At 42.4% G+C, this 12,458-nt stretch overlaps 1 protein-coding gene across 3 annotated transcripts in view; it reads right to left on the bottom strand.

Moving 5' to 3' along the window:
• Positions 1–12,458, bottom strand: part of LOC137320767 (solute carrier family 22 member 4-like) — a 141,419-nt gene that overhangs the window by 65,782 nt on the left and 63,179 nt on the right. For all 3 annotated transcript variants that reach the window (XR_010962645.1, XM_067982561.1, XM_067982560.1), the window contains exons 4-6: positions 11,694–11,865; positions 10,650–10,791; positions 7,656–7,756 (exon numbers count right to left, since the gene is read on the bottom strand). Coding sequence is in view for 2 of the 3 variants with exons in the window: in XM_067982561.1 (XP_067838662.1) it covers positions 7,656–7,756; positions 10,650–10,791; positions 11,694–11,865 (415 nt within the window). In the remaining variant the exon portion in view is untranslated. The remainder of the gene's footprint in view (positions 1–7,655; positions 7,757–10,649; positions 10,792–11,693; positions 11,866–12,458) is intronic.

Here is a 12,458-nt window from a genome sequence, read left to right as displayed (position 1 = left end):
GGAATCGGGCACGTGGGCAGCAAGGCAGTTCGCAAACCATGCTGACCTTGGCAGCTTTAGACCAGGTGATTTTAACTCCTAGGCTTGATCTGCATGCTCCCACCAACAGGGACTGAAGGAACAGTCTCCAGCACTCGGGTCAGTCCCGGTTTGGAGGTTTTGGGTGAGCCCTCCTGCTCCTGCTGACCACACGAAGTTTCTGTTGGGCAGGCAGGGTTAAAATTGCCCCTAGTGAGACAGAGAAACAGACAGACAATGTATGTTTCCTCATCTTAATTTCACTTCTTTTTTTCCAACTAAATAAATTGAGTTGAACTTTGAGCACAAATAGTAAATCTCTAATTATTACATGCATTTTGTTCATAGACTGCTTACATTGTCTTACAGTTGTGAGGCAGGGAGACAGAGAAACACAGGAGACAGGAAGACACACATTCACATGGAGAGAGGCAGAGAAAGAGACAAACAGAGAGAGAAAGAGAGACAGACAGAGATAAACATTCAGGAACTAATCACAAAACATCAAATTCAATACTTGCAGATATCTTTTAAAATGTCACAAACTAGTGCTGCCAATGGGATTCACCCCCACCCATCCAGTACTATTAGACCCATGTCCCCTCCCTCTCCTGGCTAGAAACCAGGAATCCTCTAGGCAGCTAAATTTTCCATTCCACCTGCCAAACCCCAGATTCCACCTCTACAGTAATGTGATACCAAACCCCAGCTGCCTCACAGCAGTGCTGTCAAACTTCAAGACCCAAGCTTAGCTCTGCCAAACTCCAGGACCAGTCACCAGTGCTACCAAATCCAGGGAAATCCTTCAATGCTGCCAAAGCCTAGGATTGCCCCCATCACTACCCAAGTGCAGGAATGCGCCTAAGCGGAGCTGCATCCCATTGCTCCTCCCCAGTACTGCGGTTGTGTGATGCGAGTCATGCAATTTCAGTGGTGGTGGTGGTGAAATATAAAGTTGGAGCAGAACCTGAATTTGCTGCGTTTCCACCCCATTTCCATTGCCAACAAATTACTTTCCAGGGATCGGATGCTTCTACAGCCAACCCTTTTACATCATGGCAGCATTCAGGGGGTGTTCCCAGACCTCCCTAAAGATTCTGCCCAAAGCGCCCATGATAGACACAGCAGGACCTATGTCTCTTGAGACCAAAAGTAGTAGGCTCCGTTCTGGGCCTTGGGAAGGTCCCAGCATAGAAGAAGAAAGCAGTAGTCGCACCCAAAGGGATTGGTTACTGTTACCAGATGGCCTCTCTGATCCATGTGGGGAAAGTAAAAAGACTTTGGCCTATTTATTGCAGTCCAACCTAGGCCTCAGGCTCCCTCCCTTGAAGAGGCAGGGTGCTGCTCCAAGTTCTGTTGTCTTCTTGGCATGGGCACCTGTTTAGGGTTCCTGCTCCTATTATTTAAATGACCCCAGACCTTAAGATAGGGTCAGGGTGCGGTGAAAGCAGCGGGCAGATATTTTGCCCTGCCATGCTTGTGGTGGCACAACACCACCACCAGAAATTTTACCTTCAGATATCGATCACCAATTAGTACGTCTTCAATACTATTTTGCTATGCATTCTCAGCTTTAAAAATTAAATACGTAATAGGTAAAGGAATATACATAGAAAATAAGTTTTCACGGAATAATGGACAGTGTTGTGAAATTCAATCTTCAGAGCAACTGTAAAAATCCCAGAACACCATTAAAGAATGGAATTTGACTCTTTTGGCCAGTGTACGTCACTGACTCTGCTGTTATTGCTTAGGTGGCACAAGCAGGAAATTTCCTTGGGGGATTCTCAATCAACCGCCATAACTTCGGCAGAAGATCATCGGAAACCCTGTTTACGTGCAGAAACGGGGTCTCCACTAAAGTTATGGCAGCAGAGCAGGAGAAACACCAAGGAAATTCCCAACAAGTGTGTCTGCCAACTCACTGTGAGCAAAAGCACAGACCGACTTGTAATATATCAAAAGTCTTTGGCATAGTGTGCGCTTCCTGTTTGTCACACTTGCTTCCTGTGTCACGGTTCTGTCATGCTTGGGTAACGCCCATATATTACTATGTATACTTACATTATACTTACCGCTCAGTCCTCCTGATACTAGGTTGTGCTGCCATTTCTCGAAGCCCCGTCTCCTCGATTCATTGTTCCAGGTGATGCTGCAGGTAAATTTTGTGTAATTTTCTGGCTACTTTTCCGTCTGTGTAGATAAGTTTCATTTTAATGTATCTAAAGTTTAACTTAATTTTAAAGTTTTAACTATTTCCTCGATATCCCTCAGCTTTTTTTTTACCAGCTGCCACCCTCAGCCCTGCTGTGACCTTCAAGAGTGAGGTAAAGTGACAGATGATAATTACACCATCTGTTTTGGCTTTTGTTTTTGTTTTCTGGCAGCCAATTGGTACACAGCTAGGTCCCACAAACAGTAAAAGAAATAAATACATCTGGAGTATTCTGTGCAGTTTTGGTCTCTTATCTGAGGAAGGAAGGTTGCCCTTGCCATGGAGGGAGTGCAGCGAAGGTTTACCAAACTGATTCCTGGGATGGCAGGACTGACATATGAGGAGAGATTGGGTCGACTAGGCCTGTATTCACTCGAGTTTAGAAGAAGGTGATCTCATCGAAACATATAAAATTCTAACAGGACTAGACAGACTAGATGCAGGGAGGATGTTCCCGATGGCTGGGGAGTCCAGAACCAGGAGTTACAGACTCAGGTTACGGGATATGCCATTTAGAACAGAGATGAGGAGAAATTTCTTCACTCGGAGGGTGGTGAACCTGTGGAATTCTCTACCACAGAAGGCAGTGGAGGCCAAGTCATTAGATGTATTCAAGAAGGAGACAGATATATTTCTTAATGCTAAAGGGATATGGGGACAGAGCGGGAACAGGGTACTGAGTTAGATGATCAGCCATGATCATTTTGAATGGCGGAACAGGCCCAAAGGGCTGAATGGCCTACTCTTGCTCCTATTTTCTATGTTTCTATGTAAATGGACAGTTAATCTGTTTTGGGGGTATTTGTTGAGGGATAAATGTTGGCCAGACACAGAGAGAATTCCCCTACTCTTCTTTCCAAGTGTCTTGAGATCTTGTATGTTAACCTGAACACATCAGTTCAACGCCTCATCCAAAAGACGGTACCTCTGACAATGCAGCACTCCCCCAGTACTGCATTGAAATGTTAACCTAGATTATCTGCTCAAGTATGTAGTGAGACTTAAAACCATAAAACTTCTGACTTAGAGATGGTTAATATTACTATGAGAGTTATTTCTGACATATCTGAATGTTGCACATCTTTTCTCAGCTGATGTGTTGTTGGTGGTCTCACCTGGGGTCTTAATGCTGTCTTGAACAATGGGATATGGTGGTGTGCCTTCTGGTGTGGTACTATGGCTGTGCTCACCTTCAGTGGAGATTGTCAAAGTACTGATTGGAAGATATAAGAAGCAGCTGCCCTTTCTGTTGATTCATATCACAACTGGGGGTCTGGTCAATGGCATCTTTAGCTTGAACATAGTCCTTCAGGATCCTGTTGAGAAAGGACAAAGGACATTCTGGTCTTTCTATTCTCTCTTCAATGACAGAAAGCTCCCAATATGGGTTAAATTTGTGTTGTACAAATAATTGTCCAAACCGTTCTCCTTCATGCTTTAGGGCTCCTAGGCATGTAATCAAAGAGCTTCATTCAGTCCAGGTGCAAGATCCAAGGCCAAGCTGTGGCAAAGAGGTAAATGTTTACAGGAAGGGCTCGGTTTTCACCAACCTGTCACTGAGCACTGTGGAGGGGAAGTCAGCCTCATGATGAGCGCATCTCTCTTCCAAAGCCCATCATATGAAGAGCTGGATTAAGCAGCTGGTAATAAGTAATACCAACACCTCCGAGTTCCCCTCCAAATCACACACCATCTCGACTTGGACATATATCGCCATTCCTTCAATGCCGCTGGGTCAAAATCCCGGAACTCCCTACCTAACAACACTCATATCTCCAGAATGAATTTTTTTTAAAGTGTGGTAAGCAGCATTGAACTTAGTCGCTTAGAACATCAAGGTGGCTGGTACGTTGCAAGTTGCCCAGTCGAAGTCCTTCCACCGTGCAGATGTCCACCATGTGGCTGACATGATGAGTAAAATCTGCGGCTTGCTGTGACACTCGCTGGTAGACATTACCTGGCCACCTGGTATCCAAACATTTACTCATTTATCCAGGAGTAATTGGTATCTGCATTCTGCCTTGCTAGTGCTCACTTGGCAGTTGTCCGATGACCAACTAATAACAATCCTTCTTGGAAGGGAGAGAGGTGGACTCTCCTTCGACTCGAGTTGGTCCCAAGAGAGCATGCCTGGTGACGGGAGGCTGGAACAGTGCCGATCCTGTGCAGCAGACACGGTAAACTGATACTTAAGCCAGGCAGGTCCAACAGTGCCCCAGGGGGGCTGTTGATCGTTAGCCAGGCAGCACAGCTCATTGATGGGATCTTGGAGCATTTCATTCATAAAGGTTGATGCAGTATTGGAGATCTACAATAAACATCTCTAAGAGATTTAGGAAAATACATCATGGATATATTCAGAAAGCATAAGAACATAAGAAATTGGAGCAGGAGTAGGCCAATCGGCCCTCGAGCCTGCTCCGCCATTCAATAAGATCATGGCTGATCTGATCCCAACCACAAATCTAAAGAACACAAGAAGTCGGAGCAGGACCCGGCCACACAGCCCCTGGGCCCTCTCCGCCACCCACAGGGCATTGACCGATCCGAACTCAGCTTCATGTCCAATTTCCTGCCCGCTCCCCATAACCCCTAATTCCCTTTACTTCTAGGAAACTGTCTATTTCTGTTTTAAATTTATTTAATGATGTAGCTTCCACAGCTTCCTGGGGCAGCAAATTCCACAGACCTACCACCCTCTGAGTGAAGAAGTTTCTCCTCATCTCAGTTTTGAAAGAGCAGCCCCTTATTCTAAGATTATGCCCCCTAGTTCTAGTTTCACCCATCTTTGGGAACATCCTTACTGCATCCACCCGATCAAGACCCTTCACAATCTTATATGTTTCAATAAGATCGCCTCTCATTCTTCTGAACTCCAATGAGTACATCATGGATATATTCAGAAAGCATATCGAGCACATCTAGTACTGGACTCCTGAAAATTAAACATAAAATTCTTAAATGGTTACCTGCCTTGTATTGTCTTCATTATTCCTTTCAAAGGAAGTATTCTCCAGTTTGTCGGTGGTAAAAAAAATTATAAAGATACTGACTTCTTAACATGTTTTCGATGAGTCACATGGTACAACCCTTAAAATGTTTTTTGAAGAATCACTAAGGAGTGATTGACAACAAAGTAAGAGAATTCCACAATCCTCCAAAAAATTCAAAACTAAATTAACAATATTAACTGATTGGAAATCACGTGCAGTGCACGGTCATATTTACAATTTGTGCTCCCTGACAAAAATACAAAGTCAGAAAATCAACCCTATAGATCCATTCTACTCATCGAAATATGATCAGCCAAAGTTGCACAAAGTTATTCAATACTATTATGTTATTAAGCATCTAAATAAGACCAGCCCTGGACATTATCATTGACTTTATAAATGAACTGATATATCTGGCAAATGCGTTGCTCCAATATGCTGTGGGTTAGATGATGAGAAGCCAGCATTGTACACAGCTGCTGAAGTATCCCTAACAATTTGGGGTGAGGAGGGGTGTGGGGGGGTTTGGCAGACTTGCCAGACTCTTTAGCACTTTTTTGGAAATTCCCTTGCAGACGATCCTGTCATAGATTTGAAATTCTTCCTGACAACATGTTGTAAGGTCCCTTATTTTCTGGAGTTGTGCTGGATGTTTCATTTTCATCTTTGCCCACTATTCCTTCAGAGTGGTATTAGGACTTCGGAACAACTGAGAACTGTATGTGTAAAGAATATTTCCATTAGCTGACTTTACATGAAACTATAAGACTTCAATAATTATTATTGGAAAATTATAGAAATCACTGTGAAAATGCAACAATGTTATTCCTTATTTTAAAATAAGTTTATAAATAAAAAAAGTACACAACACTTACCAGAGTTGGAAATATTCAGAGAATGTGCTGTTTCCATCGCCTAGAACACTGAATGCTTCAACAATCATTTTTTTCCTCTAGCCAAATAAGGATATTATTTAGAGGCCAAGTAGCTCTATTAATCTGCAGATGACTGTGTTATTTTTAAATTGTAGGTTACCAAACATTGAGCATAGCTTGTAAATAAATGCTTATTGCGTTATTGCAAGCTTGTAAATAAATGCTTATTGCGTTATTGCAGGCTTCTGGATTACTAAACTTCTTGTTGATTTTTTAAAATCATACTGCTTCGATTCTGGATAGTTTTTAATGGCTCGCTGTTGCAAGTGTTGCCATTTTGCTTCCAAAAGTGCAACTTTTTCATTTAATGCATTACTTCACTAAAACTGTGCAAACAATCCACTTTCTGAGAAATGAGGTCTCCTTTGTGCCTTTCATACAAGATGGCATTTTTTTGCCTTTTACTGCCAGAGGGTGACAAGCCATGTAAACTCCTTCACTTACTTGCAAGAGTGGTCAATCTGAATCATTTCAACTCACATTCTATCATAGTATCATGGTAGGTACAGCACATTGTACCTACAGTGAAGAGGCCATTTGGACAATTGTGCCTGTGCTGGCACTTTGAAAGAACTATCCAATTAGTCCCATTCTCTTGCTCTTTCCCCATAGCCCTGCAATTTTTCTCCCTTCAAGTGTTTATCCAATTCCCTTTTGAAAGTTACTACTGAATCTGCTTCCACCATCCTTTCAGGCAGTGCATTGCAGGTCATAATTCGCTGCATAAAAAAAAATGTTTCCTTATGTCGCCTCTGGCTGTTTTGCCAATCACCTTAAATCTGTGTCCTCTGGTTACCGATCCATCTGCCACTGGAAACAGTGTCTCCTTATTTACTTTATCAAAACCGTTCATGATTTTGAACACCTCTATCAAATCTCCCCTTAACCTTCGCTGTTCTAAGGAGAACAACCCCAGCTTCTGCAAACTCTCCACATAATTGAAGTCCCTCATCCCTGGTGCCATTCTAGTAAATCTCTCTGCACCCTTTCTGTGGTCTTGACATCTTTCTTAAAGTGTGGTGCCCAGAATTGAACACAATACGCCAGCTGAGGCCTAACCTGTGATTTATAAAGGTTGAGCATAACTTCCTTGCTTTTGTACTCTATGGGCTATAAATTGGACCGCCTAGTGCCCGTTTTGTAGGCCCTACATGGCCTCCGAAGGACCCAAAATGGCATCTAGAATGCGTGCGCACGCTTCCAGCGTGACGTGCGCCGGATGCCATCTCGGTAAAGACATTTGCGCATGCGCAGGTAACAAACGCCGGCAGCATGTAAAGTAGGAAGAATATGCAGTAGATCAATTAGTGGCTCCTCAATAAGTGTCTGTCATTAACATGGTGTAAACATCCAAAGTGCCTTTACACGTGAAATCCCAAATATAGCGCCACACATATTTTGCTAAACACCACAACCATACATATAACTAAATGATACAATTTTGAGTATTAATTATTTTGGTGAGAGCTCTTTGCTTATAGAGTCTCTACTCACCACACAAGGAAAGATAGAATTGTGATATTCCGCATATTTGAAGTTCTAACCAAATCCAAGAAACTATAAGGATGTTTTTGCTTATATGTGGTATTCAGAAGCTAAAAAAAAGGATAAAAAACAAATGAATTTTCAATGCTTGCACAGTATACACTTTCCAGTATAGTGGATGATTCTTAACTGGAAGCACCTCATTTTAAGTAAAACATTTCCTTTATCCGACCTGTTCTGTTACACAAACAGTATTGAAAGTATTGTACTGATCTCAGTTGACAGTAATATGTCCTACAGCTGCTCAAGTTATTAACCCATCAAGGTTTGTAAAGTATGGGTGATAACAGGGTGTAAAACTACTTACAGTTATATAAAACTCTGGTTAGACCCCATTTAGAGTACTGCGTTCAGTTCTGGGCACCGCACCTCAGGAAGGATATATTGGCCTTGGAGGGGGTGCAGCACAGATTCACTAGAATCAAAACTGGGCTAAAAGGGTTAAATTATGAGGACAGGTTGCAAAGACTAGGCTTGTATTCCCTTGAGTATAGAACATTAAGGGGTGATCTAATTGAGGTGTTTAAGATGATTAAAGGAGTTGATAGGATAGATAGAAAGAAACTATTTCCTCTGTTGGGGGAGTCCGGAACAAGGGGGTATAACCTTAAAATTAGAGCTAGGCCGTTCAGGAATGAAGTCAGGAAGCACTTCTTCACACAAAGGGTAGTGGAAATCTGGAAATCTCTTCCCCCAAAAAGCTGTTGAGGCTACGTCAATTGAAAATTTCAGAACTGAGATTGATAGATTTTTGTTAGTTTTAAGGGTATTAAGGGTTACAGAACCAAGTGGGTAGATGGATTAAAGATACAGATCAGCCATGATCTAATTGAATGGCGGAACAGCCTCAAGGGTTTGAATGGCCTACTCCTGTTCCTATATTCCTTCCAGTGTATTCCTTGATCTGTTAAGGATTGAGCATTTTATACGACAATAACAGGACATTAAGCAAAATAAGCTAGTTATGAGACCCACATTGGTAACATTTGACTAAAGCACAAGGAAGGTCCCCGCTGCGAACTCCGTTCCCTAGCCACCAACTTCATCCCTCTCCCTGGCCACTGTCTGAGGCTGAACCAGACTGTTCCCAACCTTGGCGTCCTATTTGACCCTAAGATGAGCTTCTGACCACATATCCACTCCATCACCAAGACTGCCTACTTTCACCTCCATAACATTGCCCATCTCCATCCCTGCCCCAGCTCATCTGCTGCTGAAACCCTCATCCATGCCTTTGTTACTTCCAGACTGGACTATTCCAATGGTCTCTTCGCCGGGCTTCCATCTTCCACCCTCCATAAACTTAAGCTCATCCAAAACTCTGCTGCCCATATCCTAACTTGCACCAATTCCCGTTCTCCCATCACCCCTGTGCTCACTAACCTACATTGGCTCCCAGTCCGGGAACACTTTGATTTTAAAATTCTCATCCTTGTTTTCAATTCCCTCCATGGCCTCGCCCCTCCCTATCTCTGTAACCTCCTCCAGCCCTACAACCCTCCAAGATCTCTGCGCTCCTCCAATTCTGGCCGCTTGCGCATCCCCGATTTTAATTGCTCCACCATTGGCAGCCGTGCTTTCAGCTGCCTAGGTCCTAAGCTCTGGAATTCCCTCCCTAAACCTCCGCCTCTCTACCTCTCTTTCCTTCTTTAAGACGCTGCTTAAAACCTACCTCTTTGACCAAGCTTTTGGTCACCTGCCCTAATACCTCCTTATGTGGCTCGATGTAAAATTTTGTTTGATAACGCTCCTGTAAAGCACCTTGGGATGTTTTGCTACATTAAAGGCGCTATATAAATGCATTTTGTTGTTGTTGTTGTTGTTGAGTAGGCCTTTCAGCCCCTCGACCCTGCTCTGCCATTCAATTAGATCATGATTGATCTGCACCTCAACTCCATTTTCCTCCTTTTGCTCCATATCACTTGATACCCTTATCTAACAAAAATCAATCTCAGTCTTGAAAGCTCCAATTTGACCTAGCATTCACAACCTGTTGGGGAGATAGTTCCAAATCTCAACTAGCCTTTGTGTGAAAAAGTGCTTCCTGATTTCACTCCAGAATGGTCTAGCTCTAATTTTAAGATTATGTCCCCTTATTCTTGGGGAGTCCCCATGAGCATAGCCACAGACCCATCACGGGATTGCCAGACTATAGAACACAAACCAATCTAGATCTTCAGGAATTATACAACCTCCCCACAAGACCAGCAGGAATTAGAGGTCCCCTCCCAGTAACCAGTGTGCACAAATCGAACATAAAACAAAACCCAAACCTTAAAATAAAATCACATGTTGTCTTAATGATACATCATCTATGATGGAGCAATAGCTAATTGCAGGATAGACCAAAAAAATGGCAGCACAAATTCAGTGAGAGACATTTTACATTACTGGACATGTGCTGACATTGCCATTTTAGAAAAGGAGATATATGCAAGCCAAAGGCTGTTTGGCTTGGGACACATTGCAATGAATTAATCCAAACTGGTCTGTGATTTAGTTTTGGTTGCATCCATTATCCTATTTAATTATTGGAAGCTAATTGATTTCTAAAAATGCTAAGATTAGTGTACCAAGATGAATGGTTGACAAATAGCTTGAAACATCTTAGAATGGTAGAAATTACAACACATAAAGAGGATACTCAGTCCATCACGCCAATGCTAGTTCTTCAGCTGCAGCTGTGTACTCTAATCAAATTTCCTTAACCTTTCCACAGAACCCGCCATACAGAACTAACGCAGTCAACGAAGATAACACACACAACGATAAATGCTGCCGTACCAAATTACCTTTCTTTACTTCCCTATTGCTTGTAAATATAATTAAATATGAATTATGACAGGCTCTTATTCTGAAAATACTGAGATATATTAGTGCTTGATCTTGACATATTTGAATTGCACCCTAAGATAGAAAGAGTAAAAAAAGTGAAATAACTACCGTATATTCTTTGACATCTTCATGCTGAAATATCATCCCAGTGTGCGTAATTCCATTTTTTTTAGCGAAACCTTGCACTATTTTTTCTGCTTCGCTCACTCGACCTTGAGCGATCAGCCATCTGGGAGACTCGGGTATAAGCCTGAAAAAAAGGTACAAATAAAGCACAAGTCAGAATGGTAAAGGTGTGTCAGGGACAAGACTTCCGCCCGCCCGACTACAATAACAGTGACCCCAGCCAAGTTTCTTGTTGGGAGGTCACCCATTTGGGGGTAGGAATCATGTGCTGCTGCAGGCTTTAAACACCTGCATCAACTTAAAGGGCCAAGCATCATTAAAACATGTCTTGCTTCATATCGGAAGCAGTAGTTGAGGCGCATGCATAGATGCATTTAAGGGAAAGCCAGATATAAGCACGATGGAGAAAGGAATAAAAGTTTATGCTGATAGAGTTAGATGAAGTAGGGGTGGGAGGAGGCTCGTGTGAAGCATAATCACTGGCATGAACCAGTTGGGCCGAATGGCCTGTTTCTGTGCTGTACATTCTAATGAAAATGTCAGATTGGTCCGCTATAGGGCATAGGGTCCTCAGGGTCACTAAGTGTCCTTCCACTGACATAGTGGTGGAGCCAGTATGGTGGGGGAGGGTCGGGGGAGTCATAACCCCCCAATCACTTTGAGGTCAGCCAATTTTGTCCGTCAGGACTCGGCCAAGACTGACTTCAAGTAACTTACTCACTTAACTTTTAAATTGCGATCGCAATTATTGGAATGAGGCCCAAGGCCCAATTTCAGGCGAGCCGTCAGTTATGCGCCCGTATAAGGGTGATAACAAAATTGTAGCCCCCAATGCCAGGTCCAATTTGGGTCAGACGTTTGCCCAGAATAATTAATTAGGGCCAAGCCTGGAAAATTCAGATACATGAATCATGTTATCACAAAGTTAGAACTATTTTTTACATCCATATACGAATCATACATTTTCTGTTCTTGTTAAAAAAAAAATTGCCTTAATATTAATAACAACTAAAAAAATTAACTCACCACCAAAAAGGAATATACAGAACTTCTGGGAGTGTCAATGCTAGCAGCAACATCCTCCAATCTCGGATAAAATATGCAAAGAGTGGTAGAATAATGTAGCCTATGGCATAAAACATGCAAACACCAAGTGTTGAGTAAGCAATCCTCTCCGCTTTGCCTAGGAGCTCAGTTCCTATTCAGTGAAGGAAGAAAAGAATTTAAATTAGTTTATAATCAACAATATTCTTAAATGCAAATTTTGAGGTTCAGATAATTCCACTTCAAGGCAAAGTTTTACTATTACTACTCCTTTAAAGGGGTTGAAACAGCACTATGCAGTATTATTAACAGATACATAAATATGTTGATATGAAATTCCTCTGTTCACTATCTTAAGAAAGATACTTCAAATTCCTGGATTAAATGAAGTGTTAGAAACAGTATCATACATATATTATCATAATACAAATGATGAAGCAAAACAATGCAATACTTCTAATGAGAAGTTGGTGTGATTTTCACACACATATCTAACACCACACCATACACAACCAAGAGTATAGCTGCACAATCTGACTTCTACACCTGTAAGATATTTTGAGATCGGACTCCAGGGCCCCAAGATTCCTGGGTCCCACTTCATCGTTGGAAGTGTGACAGGGTAGGACTTCTGGCTGGAGACTGTCCCCTTCAGAAATCCCGGAGTCATGAACAATGCTGGATGGGACAAGGACTACAGTCCTGCCAGCGATTGGCAACTCGTACCAGAACAGCCCGGAAAAACTC

This window comes from Heptranchias perlo, chromosome 4, assembly GCF_035084215.1.
Source record: "Heptranchias perlo isolate sHepPer1 chromosome 4, sHepPer1.hap1, whole genome shotgun sequence".
NCBI classification, from domain to species: Eukaryota; Metazoa; Chordata; class Chondrichthyes; order Hexanchiformes; family Hexanchidae; genus Heptranchias; species Heptranchias perlo.
This window is presented reverse-complemented; position numbering and strand designations above follow the sequence as displayed.